This window comes from Suncus etruscus, chromosome 5 (assembly GCF_024139225.1).
Source record: "Suncus etruscus isolate mSunEtr1 chromosome 5, mSunEtr1.pri.cur, whole genome shotgun sequence".
NCBI classification, from domain to species: Eukaryota; Metazoa; Chordata; class Mammalia; order Eulipotyphla; family Soricidae; genus Suncus; species Suncus etruscus.
The window spans coordinates 10,084,984-10,101,971 of record NC_064852.1 but is presented as its reverse complement, the minus strand read 5'-3'; the positions used below and the strand labels follow the sequence as shown (position 1 = coordinate 10,101,971).

The window sequence follows — 16,988 nt, the reverse complement described above, 5'->3', positions numbered from 1 at the left end:
AGAGATCCAACCAGGGTTTCCACATTAAAAGCATAGACTCCAAGGGCTGGTGCAATGGTGCAGCAGTAGGGCACTTGCATTGCATGCGGCTGACCCAGGATGGACTGTGGTTCGAACCTTGGCAACCCATAGGGTCCCCCAAGCCGGGAGCGATTTCTGAATACATAGCCAGGAGTAACCCCTGAATGTCACCAGGTTGGCCCAAAACATCAAAAATCAAATAAAATAAATAAAAAATATGGACTCCAGCCCTTGTACTCTGCACCTATTTCATTTCTAATGGACTCAAACTCAGAGCAAGTTCATAGTCTATTTTCTTGCTGTCATGCCTCCAAGCAGTGTACCCTTAGGTATGGACAGCCCCTTCTCAAAAGTAAGGGCATCTGCTTTTCGTCTGTTTTCCTACCACAAAGACCCCTCACTTCTATGCCTTGTCTTTCTTAGTCCCAAAGCCAGCTTCAGCACTCAGACCTGGCTGCAAGGGGTGGGGAGTTAACTTGTGTACCCCGTTGTGCCTGGGAAGTTCTTAGCCTTAGCTCAGTCCCATCAAGTCTTAAATCCCAGCACCTCACCCACCCCCTTGCCAGCTTCTGGAAGCTACAGGATGCCTGTGCTGCCTGATCTCTGTCTGTTGGGTGCAGTCCATTAAAATGCAAATTGAGTCTGGGCCTAATGGGGCCCCTAGCACCCCCAAATATCTCCACTTGTTTCCCACACACACACACCATCCCAGCCCCAAAAAGCAGAGACTGCTTTGTTCTGGTCCAGTGCTGACTGAGAATGCCTGGCCCGCCATGCAGAGCAAAGCCAGCCAGAATCCTAGCCAGGCCGAGTCGGGATTAAAGGATTGACTCCACAGAGAGAAATTAAGCATCATGATCTGTGCGTTCACCCCCGCTGATAAGGGGGATCAGCTTGGAATGACAGCAGGGTTCATTAGGAGGCTGCTGAATGGGGTGGGGAATTCCCACTAATAAACTTCCTGTCTTAACCCTCCCCCATGACAGTTCAGGGGGGAGTATGAGGCTAACGAGCAATGGTAAGAGCTTACCACAAGGCTGTTATTCAGAGGAAGAAATGGGGGTGCAGGAGTGGCGTTAGTTTATAATGTTGTTGGGAAAGCCTTTGGGATAAGTGGTACCTATTTGCTACAATTTCCAGATATGGAAACTGAGGCACAAAACAGCCACATGACTTGATAGTGGCTCCAGAGTCACAGTCAGGCTAAGTAGGACTCTATCTCTCATGGGGAGTTGGAAGCCTGTGCGTGCTCTCCCAGGCTTCCTGTGAAGCCATCGAGGGGAAACAGTCAACAGTCCCCTCTGCCACCTCTTCCACAGACCCTGAGGAACACAGATGACTTGCAATGGGGCTCTTTGGGGAGTAGGCATGTGGCTGATCCCAGTCAGAATTTGGGACCATCCAGACCTGATTTTTAGCCCCTTTCAGTCACTTCTCTCATCCAGGTCTTCCTTCCCATCCTAGAAAGTGGGTGAACGCCTGCAGAGAGTCTGAGAAGAGACAGCTTCTTCTGTCCCCTGTGGGGACACCACGTCCTCCTTCTTGGAGGCCCCAGGTCCCATGTAAAGGGACCTCCACCTCTACCCCAGCTTTGTCTCCATCCATTACAGATGTGGTTGTAGGGTGTATACATACATAGTGAAAGCCACATGAATAAACCTTACAGGCATGATATTTGTATATACATAGGGATGATATATTTATATGCTATATAGGAATAGCATGTACACAAATACAGAGACTGTACATAACTACACGGAACCATCTCTTTTTAGCTCCAACTGTAAATCAACTATATACAGATTGAGGCACTTATAAGTATGATAGGAACATTCAAACCCAAGTTCTCATTTAGGCATCTTTATCACTCCATTGGTTGTATACCCAAGAGTGGACGTATAGGGTCACATCATAACCGTGTAACCATTTGAGAATCTGCCAGATTTTCCTAAAGGGGTGCAGCTCCAAGTGGCCTTGTGTTTTGTTATTGTCGAACTCCTGTGAGGTTGTCTTAGAGTGCATGGAATGGTATATGACTGTGGCTTGGAGATGTATGTTCTAGTGGCTTAGACTGAGCAATGGTTTATGTGTTATCTTCTTTGCTGTTCGAGAATCTTCGCTAGAGAAATGCTCTTCAGGTCTTTCTCCCATTCTTTGGGAGAAGTACTTGTCCTTCTGAGTAATACATGGGCTTGTATTACTGAGTTGTAAGAGTTCTTATGTCTTCTGGTCTCAAGGTCTCTGTAAATGCCTGCTTTATTCCTATGGACTCTCTTTTAATTCTCATGATATTGTGCTTTGAAGTACAAGTGGTTTTCATTTTGATGAGGTCTGTTTATTTTTATTTCTTTTATTTGTGCATCAGATCTAGGAAGTCTTTGCCAAACCCTATGTTACCTAAGATTCAATAACTTATTAAATTATCTTCTTAAAGGAACTTGCATGTATGTGCCTACAATCTATTGAGTTAATATTAGCCCTATGAAATATGAGGTAGGGATCCAACTACATTCTTTTTGTTTTGTTTTGTTTTTGGGGGGAACCACACCCGGCGACTCTCAGAGGCCACGCCTGGCCATGCGCTCAGAAATCACTCTTGGCTTGGGGAACCATATGGGACGCTGGGGATTAAACTGAAGTCCATTCTGGGTCAGCTACATTCAAGGCAAATGTGCTACCACTGCTCTATTGCTCCAGTCCCCCAACTACATTCTTTTGCTTGTGGATATCCAGTTGTTCCAGCACTATTGTTGATAAAAAGATGATTCTGTCCCTCACTAAATTGTCCCAGTGCCCTGCAAAAACAATTTGGCCATAAATGCAAGGGTTTATTTCTGGATTCCACATTCTGTTTGATTGATCAATATATCTTTTCATATGCCAGTATGCACTTATTTGATTATTTTAATCTAATCAGGAAACATGAAACCTTCCAACTTTTGTTCTTTCTTCAATATAGTTTTGGCAATTCTTCATTTCCTGCATTTCATGTGAATTGTAGAATCAACTTATCAAACTGAAAAAAAAAAACTGCCAGAGCTTTGATTTATGTGCAATCTAGGTCAGTTTGGTTAGTTACTGCCATTTTAATAATATTGCCTTCTAGTTTACAATCACAGAATGTTTTTGCATTTAAGTAGTTCAGTGTTTTCAGGATTAGACCTGTACTTTTTATTCCTAACTTCTTCATTTTTAAAAGCCTATTACAAATAGAATTTTTTCATGTTTGCAATGTTTATTGATATGTTTTTTTCTATAGTGTTGACCTGTATTCTGCAGCCTTGATGAACTCATTTTTAGTTTTAATGTTTTTGTTTTGGAAAATGGTTGTCGAGGAGGGATGACAGAGATAGTACAGCAGCTAAGGTACTTGTACACGGCCAACCAAGGTTCTATCCCTGGCATCTTATATGGTCTCCTGAGCTCCATCTGGAGTGATCCCTGAGTGCAGAGCCAAGAATAAGCCTTCCACACAGCCAGATAAGACACCAAAAATCAAAACAAACAAACAAACAAAATACTATTTGTGTGTATATGGATTTAATAGCTTTTCTGTACAATCATCATGTCACCGAGAAATATGGGTGATTTTGCTTTTAATGTTTTAATTTGATGTCCTTTATTTTCTTTGCCTGACTGTGTAATGCAGCTTTTTTCTAGAAGTTTTAGAACTTTTTTCTACCCAGCTCTTTTATTATTATTTTTTTTGGAGGGGGGGGTTTGGGCCACACCCAGCGGTGCTCAGGGGTTACTCCTGGCTGTCTGCTCAGAAATAGCTCCTGGCAGGCACGGGGGACCATATGGGACACAGGGATTCGAACCAACCACCTTTGGTCCTGGATCGGCTGCTTGCAAGGCAAACGCCGCTGTGCTATCTCTCCGGGCCCTTTTTTTTGTTTTGTTTTTGGGCCACACCCTGTGATGCTCAGGGGTTCCTCCTGGCTATGCACTCAGAAATCGATCCTGACTTGGGGGACCATATGGGACATGGGGGATCAAACCGATGCCCATCCTAGGTCAGACACATGCAAGGCAAACTCCTTACCACTGCACCACCACTCTGGCCCCACCAATTGTTGTTTTAATATAAAATATAATGTCTAAAGTCCACGTGTTTGTGTGAGGTCTCCCTGGGCACGGCACCTATAACCCCTTTAGCGGACAGGTGTGAAGATTGCAGGGTAGCAGCGGAGAGATTAATTCACAAGGACTCAGTTAAAGTTTCATTGGAGTCAGCTAGCTTTTTTTTCTAGCCTTTTCTCTACATGTGCCTTTCTGCTCTGCTTTCCTTTACCAACAGCTTTTCTTGACACTCTTCTGGCTTTCTCCCTTTGGTTCCTTGCTCCTTTTCCCCCAACCAAACTTTATTATACTTTATTCAAGATTCCCCTGCCCATTCCAGGTGTCGGTGGGTCTAACCATCCAAAACGAAGAGGTTAGGGAAACAGGAAGTTGGGGGCAGGGATACCTTACAACCAAGGATTTTAGCTAGTTCAGGCATATGCAAGGCAAGCATTTTACCAACTGTGCTGTCTCTTAACCCAGTTTTTCCCTCTTCCAAGTTTAATGAGAATTGTATCTTGAGTCAGTGTGAATTTTTTTCACATATTAATATGCTTTTACATATATGGAGATCATTTTTGTCTTTGCCTTAACATTAAATAGAATTATACTGATTGATTTTCTTATTAATCCCAAGTTATATTTCTGGTATAAACTTGACATAACCATGTTGTAACTCTTTATACATTATAGCTTAGTTGGTAGTTGGTTAATATTTTGAAGGAGTGCTCTTTCTAGTAATCCATGAGGACCCAGACTCATTCCTGATTATGCTTAGCCTACTATTACAGTACTTATCAGATCTGGCAGAATCATCCCTAGTACTGATGGGTATATATATTGCCAGGGATCAAACTTGGGATTTCACATAGGCAAAGCATGTGCTCCATTCCTTTGATCTGCCTCCAATTTTTAAAGTGTTTTTTTGCATGTGTGTATGAGAAATTGAATTTCTTATTTCTTATAATGTTTTGTTCTAGTTTGGATTGAGGTAATGTCAGACTCATAAATGAGCATGATATTCTTGCCTCTGTTTTTTAAAAGGATGTGAATAGAATATTAAATTTATTTTTGTGTTAAATTTATTCCTTTAATATTTGGTCAAGCTCACTGATAAGTGAGTTCTCTTTGTAAGAGGAAAACTCTCAACTTAATGTTTTTAAATTTTTGAAACAATTTTAGTCTGCCTATTTAGTTTGAACTTTATTTTTACACTTCATGCTTTTCACAATCTTATTTAAATCGTGTAATGTATTGACAGTATTGTTCATAAGAATTTCCAGTTGTTTTCTATATCTGTTGCAACTGTAATGATGGCCCCCTCATTCATTAAATAGATATAATTTGTGTACTCCTTTTAATATCAAATGTTTTCCTGATTTTTTAAAAAATACTTGAAGTTTATCAACTTTATTGATATTTTTGTAAATAATGAATCAGCTATCGTGTCACTGATATTTTTCTCTATTCTGTTTACTGTTCCATTCACTTCTGCATTTATCTGTTCAATTCCCTTTTTCTTCAAGTTCAACTTACTGTTCTCTAGCATTATTAAGGTGGAAGCTCTCTCCCTTTTTTCCTAATATAACTAATGATATGAATAAGCCCTGCTTTGCATGTATCCCCCAAATTTTGAAATGCATGTTGTTTTATTTCCATGAAAACATTTCCGACTTTCCTTTAGGATTTTTTGTTGTAAAAGTTATTTTACAAGTATAATGTTTATATTCAAATAGTTGCAATTTTTCCAAGAATCTTCCAACTGAATTTAAATATGATCAAAAAATTTTGTGGGATTTCAAAATTTTCATGCCCTCCTTTTTGGGGAAACTTTATTTACATTTGACTGATATTACCTATATTGTCTATTCAGTCGCCTTCCCTTCTTTTCTTAAATAATGGTTGTTGCAAGTCAGCCCCTGAAGAGGTTGACTGATGGAGGGATGGAGGATGAGGCCTTTCTCCTCCAGCTCGGACCACGCGTCTGTTACCCTGTTCAGTCGGTGGTTCTGAGGTGAATGCGGTGGGAAGAAAGCCAACAGGCAGTCAAGCTTCCAAAGAAAACAGCTCTTTATTCCATGAAGAGGCCGAAGCCAAAAGTCCTAAGAATAGGCCACAGGAAAAAAGCCTCTCGCCTTCCACAGATCCTTGCTTTTATGCCCCAGAATTAGGTACCACCCAATGGTGGGAGCAGAATCAGGTACCACCCTAGGGTGGAAGCAGAATGCCAGGTCACATCCTAGGGTAGGGCACAATAACCGATCAGGGTAGGGTCAGTAACATAATAATCCCATTAAAATGTTTACATACACAACAATGGTTACTGAGAGAAGACAAATAAGATCTCCAGGTGTAATTGTTTGCTTCATGTGTTTTGATCTTGTAGGATCATATATATATATACACACACACACACACACACACATGTGATGTGTGTACATATATTATCCCACATGTATATGTGGGATATATTTCATATGTACATATTTCAGATGAATGTATATTCTTGCTAATCTGACCACTGCAGAATCTTTTGCTATTCCTGGAGTTTTTCTCATTATGAGGTCTATTTTTGCTATAAAACAGCCCGTGTTACTCCAGTTTTCTTTACTTATTCAGCCATTTGCTTTTAGCCTACCTCTATTTTTATATTTAAGTACTAATTTTTACAGACAGCATATTTTGTGTCCTTTTATTTAGGGTGACAGTCTTTGACCTTCACTTAGAATATGTTACATTTAGAGTAATCGTAGCATTGTTGCTTTAAATCTTGTTTTGCTTTGCTTATTGTCTGTTTTGTTCTGTTTCTCTTCTAACCTTCCCGCTGTATTTTGGATTGAGCAGTTTTTTAAAAAATCCTTTAAGGTCCTTTCAATTATTTTTTCACTATTTTTTTATTGTTTGTACTTTAGATGGGACTTAAAGTATATTTTCTAACATCAAATTCTGCCTTCCAGTAATGTTAGCTTACTTTCCATATTGTATGAGAAACTTTCAACAATGGCATTTATTTCTCATTCTTATATATGTCATATAGATTAGTGCTATAGTTATTAGTTCCACAGTGCATTATTTTTCATTAAGGTCAGGCTTTTGTTCTCCTTCCTTCCCCCTTCCCTCCATCCTTCTCTTCTTTTCTTCCTTCTTTCTTTTCTCCCTTCTTTCTTTTCTCCCTTCTTCCCTCTTCCTACATAGGATTGAGCCCTCAGTCATTTAAAGCTATACATTAAGCCACATCCCTGACCAGAAAAGTCAGTTATCTTTTGGAGAGATATAAAATAAAGGCGAATATTTTTTCATTTTGTTTTTCGGGCCATACCTAGTGATGCTCAGGGGTTACTCCTAGTTATGTGCTCAGAAATCACTCCTGGCTTGGAAGACCATATAATACACCAGGGGATCGATCCACAGTTCATCCCAGGTCAACTGTGTGCAAGGCAAATGCCCTGCTGCTGCACCAACACTCCAGCCCCAATAAAGGGGAATTTTAAAAAATATATAATCCGGGCCCGGAGAGATAGCACAGCAGTGTTTGCCTTGAAAGCAGCTGATCCAGGACCTAAGGTGGTTGGTTTGAATCCTGGTGTCCCATATGGTCCCCCGTGCCTGCCAGGAGCTATTTCTGAGCAGACAGCCAGGAGTAACCTCTGAGCACCACCGGGTGTGGCCCAAAAACAAAAACCAAAAATGTATATATCTAATCCATCATGTATTTTAAGCACTTCTCTTTCTATAGCTCCAGGTTCTAATTTGATGTCATTTTTCTTAAAACCGAAGAACTTCCTTTTACATTTCTTTAGTTAAAGGTTTTATTTATTTATTTATTTATTTATTTATTTATTTATTTTGGTTCTTGTATATTTATTACTTGTTGATGTATGTATTTATTCTTTTTTTAAATATACTTATTCTTGTGCTTTGGGGATGCACCTGACAGTGCTCAGGGGATGTAGCTGCTCTGTGATCAGAAGTAACTAATAGGAGTAATCTGAGAATTATATGGTGCCAAGAACTTAAACCAACTTTACAACCACCACATCATATGCAAGACAAAAACCTTAATTTCTGTACTATATCTCTGACCCCTTTCTTGCCTTATTTTTATCTTCGTGTGTGAAAGATGTTATTACTCAATTTAGAATTTGAGGTTGATATTTTAGTACTTAATTCTGTTGCCTGCTGAGTTGCATAATTTCTGAAAATAAATCAGTTGTCATTCTTGCACTTATTCATCTATCTGTACAGAACTCTCCCATTTCTGTGACAGCTTTGAAGACATTGTGTTTTCACTGATTCTCAACAATTTGATGGCAACACTATTAAGCCTTGATAGTGTTTTCTTGATGTTTATTCTGCTGGAAGCCGATTGAACTTTTTTGAATTTGACTTTAAGGTCTTCATATGATAACATTTTGGCCATTTCTTCTATTTTTTTTCTACTTTTTCCCCATTATATGTATGTTAACCTCTGAATGTTGTTCATACTCCATTCATTTACTTTTGACTTTTCTGTTTTTTTGTTTTTGTTTTTGTTTTTGTTTTTTTGCTTATTTGATTTTGTTGTTGTTGTGATGGTGAATTTTGGCGACACCAGGCAGTGCTCAAGGGTTACTCCTGGCCCTACACTCAGAAATCATTCCTGGCAGGCTCAGGGGACCATATGGGATTCTGGGGATCGATCCCAGGCTGTGTTCAAGGCAAACACCCTACCCACTGTGCTATTGCTCCAGTCCCTCAATGTCTCTGTTTTTGATGTTGAATAGTTGATAGGTCTTCTGCTGTTTACCCAGGTTCTATTATTGTCTTCCTTATAGCACCTAAAGTGCTTTTATCCCATACTTATTCCCATAAATTTTTACCCCATAAATCTCATATATCAATAAATATATTGCGAGTGTGTGTGTGTGTGTGTGTGTGTGTGTGGCAGGAGAGGGACAGGCTTGGGCCATGTTCATCAGTGCTCAGGGGCTATTCCTCACCCTTTGCCCTAGGGAGACCTCTGGTGGTCCTCAGTGAACTGATTGTTTATAGGTATGAAACCAAGGTCTACTAAAGCAGCTGCTTGTATGACAAGTGCTTTACCTCTATACTATCTCTCCAGCCCTACTCCTGTTCATTCTGATGTGTATTTTTATTCCCCTTCCTTTCACTCATTTGTGTTGCTCTAATAACCGGATGCTGCCTGCACTCTCGGTTGTATTGCTCACTGGGGATCGCACTGTTGGCTTCTGTGTTTGTGCACATTTGCTGAGGGTTGTATTCATTGGTCGCTGTCCTCACACACACTTTGGTTAGCACCAAAGAGCCCAGACTTTTGTTTTGGCACTGGATTGCATTTTTCGCATATGGTATGGCGCTGAGAATCGAACTGGAGACCTCCCAGCACAAGGCAGGTGTTCTACATCTCAGTTGTTCTCAGGCCCGATGCAGTACTTTGTTACCTAGAAGCTTCTCTGGGTTTGGTTAGTATTTTAATTTTTGTTTTTTTTTGTTTTTTGTTTGTTTGTTTGTTTGTTTTTTATTTTTGGGCCACACCCGGTAATGCTCAGGGGGTTACTCCTGGCTATGTGCTCAGAAGTTGCTCCTGGCTTGGGGGACCATATGGGACACCGGGGGATCGAACCGCGGTCCGTCCTCCAAGGCTAGCGCAGACAAGGCAAGCACCTTACCTTTAGCGCCACCGCCCGGCCCCGTATTTTAATTTTTGTCACCCACTTCTCTTTTAATGATATTTATCATTCGTTTCATACTGTGAGCAAGTCAATGATATTTACAATTGTTTTAAGTGTCTTTTTAGCTATTGTTCCGCTGTCTTCTTCGCTTGGTCATAATTCTTTCTACCACCTCAATGCCTAGTACTTTTCCATTGGATTTTTGACATCATAAATTGCATATTGTCCACTGCTACATTTTCTGCTATTTTCTAAGAGTGTCAGATATGTCCTCGCTCAGTTTTTACTTACCTGTATGGCCCCAGATACTTTTGGGGGGGGGGTGTCTTTCCAGCAACTGTATTCTTTGGTTTTGTTTTCAGCCATACCCAGTGGAATTCAGGGCTTACTCCTAGTGATGCTCAGGGAGCAATATGGGATGCTAGGGATCAAACCCAGGTCAGTCTTGTGCAGGAGAGAGCCTCACTCCCTTCATTAACTTAGTATTAGGGCAGATCTAGTGTAAGCCTTTATCTAGAGTTAATTAGCCCCAGAGGAAGAGATCTCCACGCAGTGCTTAAGCATTGAGGTCTCTCTGTTCAGGGAGAGAATAGACAGATGGTGGCCAACCATAGTGGAGCCCTGAGATTTCTCTATTTCCTGTTTCCTAGAGGCACTTTCCCCATCCCCCATGTATAGTTTGATACTGCATAGAGCAACTTGGTATTCAGTCATTGAGTATGAGTTCCCAATGCATTCCCTTGTGGAAATTTCTCCCAGTCGACGTTTTCTTATAAACTGTTGGCACCTTTGGCTTCCCAAAACTTTGATCTGAGTCCTTCCAAATCATTAGGACCACTAGCCACCACATCTCAGTTCACAGTCCATCTCCCACAGCCTGAGAACTGTCTCTAGGCATTTGACGAGGACAGGGTAAGTCACAGAACTGGAGCAGCCGAGTTTCTTTCTGGATGGCACCTCATCCCCATCATGATCTGCAGTTTGTATCTGGTAGATCATTGCCATACACCCCACACCACCCACCCCACGAGTGGAAGCAAATATCCTTTTACCCCGTCAACTCTGATGCAAATGTTTGTCATTATTGGGCTCAGCCATTCATTTTAAAATATTATTTAATTTTTTCTTTTGTATTGGTTTTTGATCATACCTGGCAGTCCTCAGGGGTTCCTCCTGGCTCTGCGCTCAAAATTAGCTCCTGGCAGGCTCGGGGGACCATATGGGATGCCGGGATTCGAACCACCATCCTTCTGCATGCAAGGCAAATGCCTTATCTCCATGCTATCTCTCCAGTCCCTAAAATATTTTTTAAATGTCATGATTCAGACTTGCTTTTCATGGTCTTAACCATTTCCCCATTACTGTGTTCTCCATCACCGCATTCCTGGTGGTTGCATCTTCCAGTCTATGCCTCAAAATTTTCTAACTAGTCTGATAAGTAAAACTTATAGATGCTGTGGAAGGCTCTTTTCTGGAAGCTCCAAAGGCACTGCCTACTCATACTGAGCTGTACATTCACGCCAGGTAATACAATCTTAGGGATAAACCCACATGCGACCTGAAAAGTCAGGGGAGCATTTGACCATGAGGCAGTGGCTAAGCCAAAAAACTGAAAGTCCCCAATCTCAATACTTGGGTAAAACCAAGTCGATAGAGTGTGTGTCAACACACACAGAACTCACACAGAAAGGGGTACATTAAAATGTCAGGGAAGGGGCTGGAGTCATAGTACAGCCAGTAGGACATTTGCCCTGCACGTAGCTGGCCTGGGATCAGTTCCTCAGCGCCACACATGCCTGGTCCCCAGAGCCCACCAAGAGTGATCCCTGAGAAAGAAAGAGCCAGGAATAAGCCCTGAGCACACTGCCAGGTGTGGTCAAAGTAAATAAATAAAATGTCAAGAAATAGCTATGAATAGAGGCTAAGTGAATATCTGGGTTATTTATAACTAATGCAGTTGCATACTTGCAAGTTAATAATTAGGGACGTTGGTCCAGGAATATGGCTTAAGTGGGAGAGGCCCTGGCCTAGCATTGTCAAACCCCTGAGTTGGATTGCTGGCGCTGTATGACCACCCCCCATACCACCAAATGTCACCACAGTGTCCCCTGAATATCACTAGGCCAAGCATAAAAGAGACAGTCAACCCCTAAATCACTGGGCCAAACATCACTAGGAAGAACCTGCCCCTAACCCCACACCATAGGATATGACCCTGCAGAAATCAGGGAAATATCTGGAAAAGTCTCGAGTGATGTCTCCTTTGCCTGAGTTTCCAGTGATCCCAGGTATCTCCTTTCTTCTTGTCTCCTCTTTACCACTGACTTGATGGCACTGAGAATGTCCTGGGCTCTTTTCTCAGCTTTGACTCTGTTTAGTTAATTCTCTTGTGAAACAAAAAATGTTAAAAGGACGGAAAGACACACTTGAATGTATACACTTGGGGAATAGCGACACCCGCTGTCCTATTTAAGAGCTAGTAGGCTGGGGTACACTCCAGTCCTTGTTCCCTAAGCACCTCCTCCGTGTGGTCACGGAGTTCCACCCTGATTCTGCTTCCCATCTCATCTGGTGCTACCTCCATGTGCCCCCTTTAATTTCCTCATGATGAGATGATAAAAATAAAACTCTTCGAGCACAAGATAGAGGGGCCTGAGGAAGAGCCAGAATTTGAACCCAGCTCCAAGCCTCAGAGGTGGCACTGTCCTGCCGCTGCCTTGCTCTGGTTCTCATCTCGTATCCCTCTGGCTCTCTGGGTCACACACTGTCCCTTTTTGTTCCCGCAGCAGACAACGAAAACAACATTGCATCCAACCAGTCCCGATCACCACCCGCTGTTGTGGAAGAGAAGTGGAAACCCCAGGCTCAGAGGAACAGCACCAACAACAGTAGGTCTCCCCCAGACATAGCCCCAAAGGACAGCAGCTGGCCCCAGTAACCGCCTAGCTCCAGTGTTTGGCAGGTTTTGCCATTCATCACCACTAATGCACCAACACATTCATGCACAGTGCAAGACCAATCACTGAAGTTCCCTAGAAATCCACAGGTGAGATTTGGGACATCTCTGGATAAGAGAAAGAGGCTGTAGGAGAGGCTGTGTGTCTGTGACTAGAGAATACACTCCTGGCACTGTTCCCTCCTTCCACAGTGGCCATGTACTGCCTCACCAGCATGCCCTCTAATAATGTCAGCTCCTATATTGTGGAAGAGTTCTAGCAAAGGTTGATACAGACAAGTGGCACACGCAGAGGCTAATATTTGGCACACAAGCCACATCCTAATGCTGCTATCTGCGACACTCATACATCACACAACTCTGCTCCCATGAGAGCACCCCCTTGAGTATGCGAGATGAAATCTAGACATGTGAGTTAAGAGCCATAGCACAGCGGTAGGGCATTTGCCTTGCACACAGCAGACCCAGGACAGACCTGGTTCGATTCCCAGTGTCCAATATGGTCCCTCTAGCCAAGAGTGATTTCTGAGTACAGAGCCAGGGGTAACCCCTAAGCAGCACCAGGTGTTCCCCCATTGAAAAAAAAAAGAAAAGAAATCTAGACTTGAGTGGGAAATGCCTGCAGACCAGCAGGCTTAAGCATTTTTCCTCTCTCACCTACTCACCCTATGTCTCTGTCTCTTCTGTCTATCTCTCTCACCCCTCCTCACTCACTCCCTGTCTTTCTGCCAGCCTCTGCAGGCTGTCTGACATTCAACAGCACCATCCCCGAGAAGGAGCGACAGAACATTGCCGAGAGGTTATTACGGGTCATGTGTGCTGCCGACCTAGGTGCCCTGAGCGTGGTGAGTGGCAAAGAGTTCCTGAAGCTGGCCCAGACACTGGTGGACAGCGGTGCCCGTTATGGGGCCTTCTCCGTCACCGAGATCCTGGGCAACTTCAACACGCTGGCACTCAAGCAACTGCCTCGCATGTACAACCAGGTGAAGGTAAAAGTGACGTGTGCCTTGGGCAGCAACGCTTGCTTGGGCATCGGCGTCACCTGCCACTCGCAGAGTGTGGGCCCCGACTCCTGCTATATCCTCACGGCCTACCAGGCCGAGGGCAACCACATCAAGAGCTACGTGCTGGGCGTGAAGGGGGCTGACATTCGTGACAGCGGCGACCTGGTGCACCACTGGGTACAGAACGTGCTGTCGGAGTTTGTCATGTCGGAGATCAGGACCGTGTACGTGACCGACTGCCGGGTGAGCACCTCGGCCTTCTCCAAGGCTGGCATGTGCCTCCGATGCTCGGCCTGTGCCTTGAACTCAGTGGTGCAGAGTGTGCTGAGCAAGCGGACGCTGCAGGCCCGCAGCATGCATGAGGTCATCGAGCTGCTCAATGTCTGCGAGGACCTGGCGGGCTCCACAGGCCTGGCCAAGGAGACCTTTGGGTCCCTGGAGGAGACCTCACCACCCCCTTGCTGGAACTCAGTGACAGACTCGCTGCTGTTGGTGCATGAGCGCTACGAGCAGATCTGCGAGTTCTACAGCCGTGCCAAGAAGATGAACCTCATCCAGAGCCTCAACAAGCACCTGCTCAGCAACTTGGCTGCCATCCTGACTCCGGTGAAGCAGGCGGTCATCGAGTTGAGCAACGAGAGCCAACCCACACTCCAGCTGGTGCTGCCCACCTACGTCCGGCTGGAGAAGCTGTTCACGGCCAAGGCCAACGATGCTGGCACGGTCAGCAAGCTGTGCCACCTGTTCCTCGAGGCGTTGAAGGAGAACTTCAAGGTGCATCCAGCTCACAAGGTGGCCATGATCCTGGACCCCCAGCAGAAGCTGCGGCCTGTGCCTCCCTACCAGCATGAGGAGATCATAGGCAACGTCTGCGAGCTCATCAACGAAGTCAAAGACTCCTGGAGCGAGGAGGCCGATTTTGAACCCACTGCCAAGAAACCCCGCTCGGCTTCGTGTGGGGACAACCCCACAGCAGCTCAGGACGATGATCAGCTGGGGAAGAATGAGGTGTATGACTACCTGCAGGAGCCCCTCTTCCAGGCCACCCCTGATCTCTTCCAGTACTGGTCCTGCGTGACCCAAAAGCACACAAAACTCGCCAAGCTCGCTTTCTGGCTCCTGGCAGTCCCAGCCGTGGGGGCCCGAAGTGGGTGTGTAAATATGTGTGAGCAAGCCCTCCTCATCAAGAGGAGGAGGCTTCTCAGTCCCGAAGACATGAACAAACTCATGTTTCTGAAATCCAACATGCTTTAAAAAGACTTTGCAAGGGAAGGGAAAGTGGAAACAAAAGAAAAAAAGGCAAAACAAAAATATGGAAAGAAGAGAGAGATGAGCATCTTTAGGGGAAAATGGAAAAAGACAAAAAAATAGACAAAAGATAATAAATCTCAACACTGTTGCAAACCAAGAAAAGGAATTTCTAAGTTCTAAACACTGTGGACCTCATTCTAAATGCCCCCCCTGGAAACTTAAGTGCTTTTTTTCTCAGTATGCGTGTGTGTGTGCATGCCGCCTGGGGGCGGCCATGTTGAGCTTAGGCCTCTCCAGGCCCGGTCGTGGTTGGTACGCATGCGCCGCGCAGGTGCCCATGCCCGTACACAGGCACTGCGCAGGCGCACACGCACGCGCGCAGGCGCACTCACTTCCTCCCGCTGCGTGCGCATGCGTTCTTCCCGCAGGGACATGTGCATGACTCTGGGAGTGTCAGGAAAAAGATGAGTGCTGGGCAAAGAGGGAAGGAAGACTCCTCGCCTCTGTTTCTCAGAAGGGGACTTTAAACAAAACTAAAAGACTGTTTCAGGTGTGCAGATTGTTAGAGAGCCGATGTCGTCAGATGTTCAGGCAGCTGCGATCTGAAGTGACTTGATCTCCATCCTCTGTCCTTTGGGCCCATATCCTCAACACCCACCCACCTACCACCCCAAATCCCTTCCAACCTGACTGACCCCACCACCACCACCACCACCATCAACCCAGCTGCTCTGCCTAGGATTCTCCAGACTGCATCCGAAGGACAGTTTTCTGCACTGGACTTTGTTCTCGTTCACCTTCAGGGCATTGAGCTGCTGTCCTCTGCACCCCTGGGGTGCTTGGGGGGCAGTCGCCTTACTAGACACACACCTATCTAGCTCCCCCACCCACCAGGAAAAGGAGACTCTGGAAGCATAAAGCCGACTTTTTAATCTAATTTTTGCTTTTTAATCTAAGAAAAAATGAAAAGACTACCCCCCACCCCACAAGAAGTCTATATAGAGTAACTGTCTCCACTCCTATTATTTTTCGCCTAATGTGTTAGTAGTTTTGTTTTTGTTTTTGTTTTTTCAAACTTTTGTTTTCCAATCTGATTGAGACTGTGAGGAGGCACTGAATGTCTGTAACTTAATGTTTTGGAGTTTGCTTGGGTTTGGGTTATTTTATTTTATTTTATCTTTTGGTTTGTTTGTTTTGGTTTAGTTTTTCCGCCCTTTGTTTATTGTTCCTCAAGTCACACTGTAAACTAGCTCATCTCAGAGGCATGTCGAGTGCTCCATGGTTTGGATCAGCCTTCCCTGTTCAGTTCTGTTCTCCTGTGTCCCAGAACCAAGACTTGGTTGTGACCTTGGCTGTGCCCTTGGGATTCCGGGAGAGGGGGTGGAGTCACAGGTTTCCGAAAGGCCTCAATGGGGAGAGGCCACTGGAAATGCTTGGCCTCGAGTCCCTCTGAATGTAAGCCGGCACCTGCCCTCTTGGCCCACTGCGTTTGGCACAGCCAATGTCTACGACTTCTAAACCCAGAGTGTATTACACTACTCACACATCACGGCCATCATCCCACCTCACCCCTCCCTCCCCAGGAGCCCAGGGCCTCAGTTGTTCCCATTACCCTGGGTATCCCCTTTGCAAGCCTCGCCATTTTTCCAGGACAGTGCTGGCTATAGGGCCCTGTGGGCCCAAGGATTGCCATCTTGTGGGTGGGGTGGCATTAAAATATGTTGTAACTGGACACTGTGAAATAGGTTAGCAGGATCTTCTTCTCACTGGCTGCCCCAGCCACGAGAAATGAAAGTTGTACACAATCCAGATACCAGTTGGAGGGTGCAGGATGCAGTGTTGCCCTCAGAAGATGAGGTTTCGTCAGCATCAAGTGTTTGCATTCATACCCACCTCTTAGAAATGAAGTGCTGTGGTCCCCATCTCCTCCTTCCACACACACAAACATGCACACCTCTTTGCCACAGCCATGCTGAAAGCTGGGTTGCTCGAGGATACTGTTCACAAAGCCACAGACTTGGC

At 44.4% G+C, this 16,988-nt stretch overlaps 1 protein-coding gene across 1 annotated transcript in view; it reads left to right on the top strand.

The window, feature by feature from the left end:
* ZNF618 (zinc finger protein 618) overlaps positions 1-15,215 on the top strand; it is a 182,620-nt gene extending 167,405 nt beyond the window's left edge. Inside the window, exons 14-15 of the mRNA XM_049774133.1 lie at positions 12,542-12,643; positions 13,444-15,215. Of these exons, the coding sequence (XP_049630090.1) occupies positions 12,542-12,643; positions 13,444-14,969 (1,628 nt within the window). The 3' untranslated portion in view covers positions 14,970-15,215. The remainder of the gene's footprint in view (positions 1-12,541; positions 12,644-13,443) is intronic.
* The last annotated feature ends 1,773 nt before the right edge of the window (positions 15,216-16,988 follow it).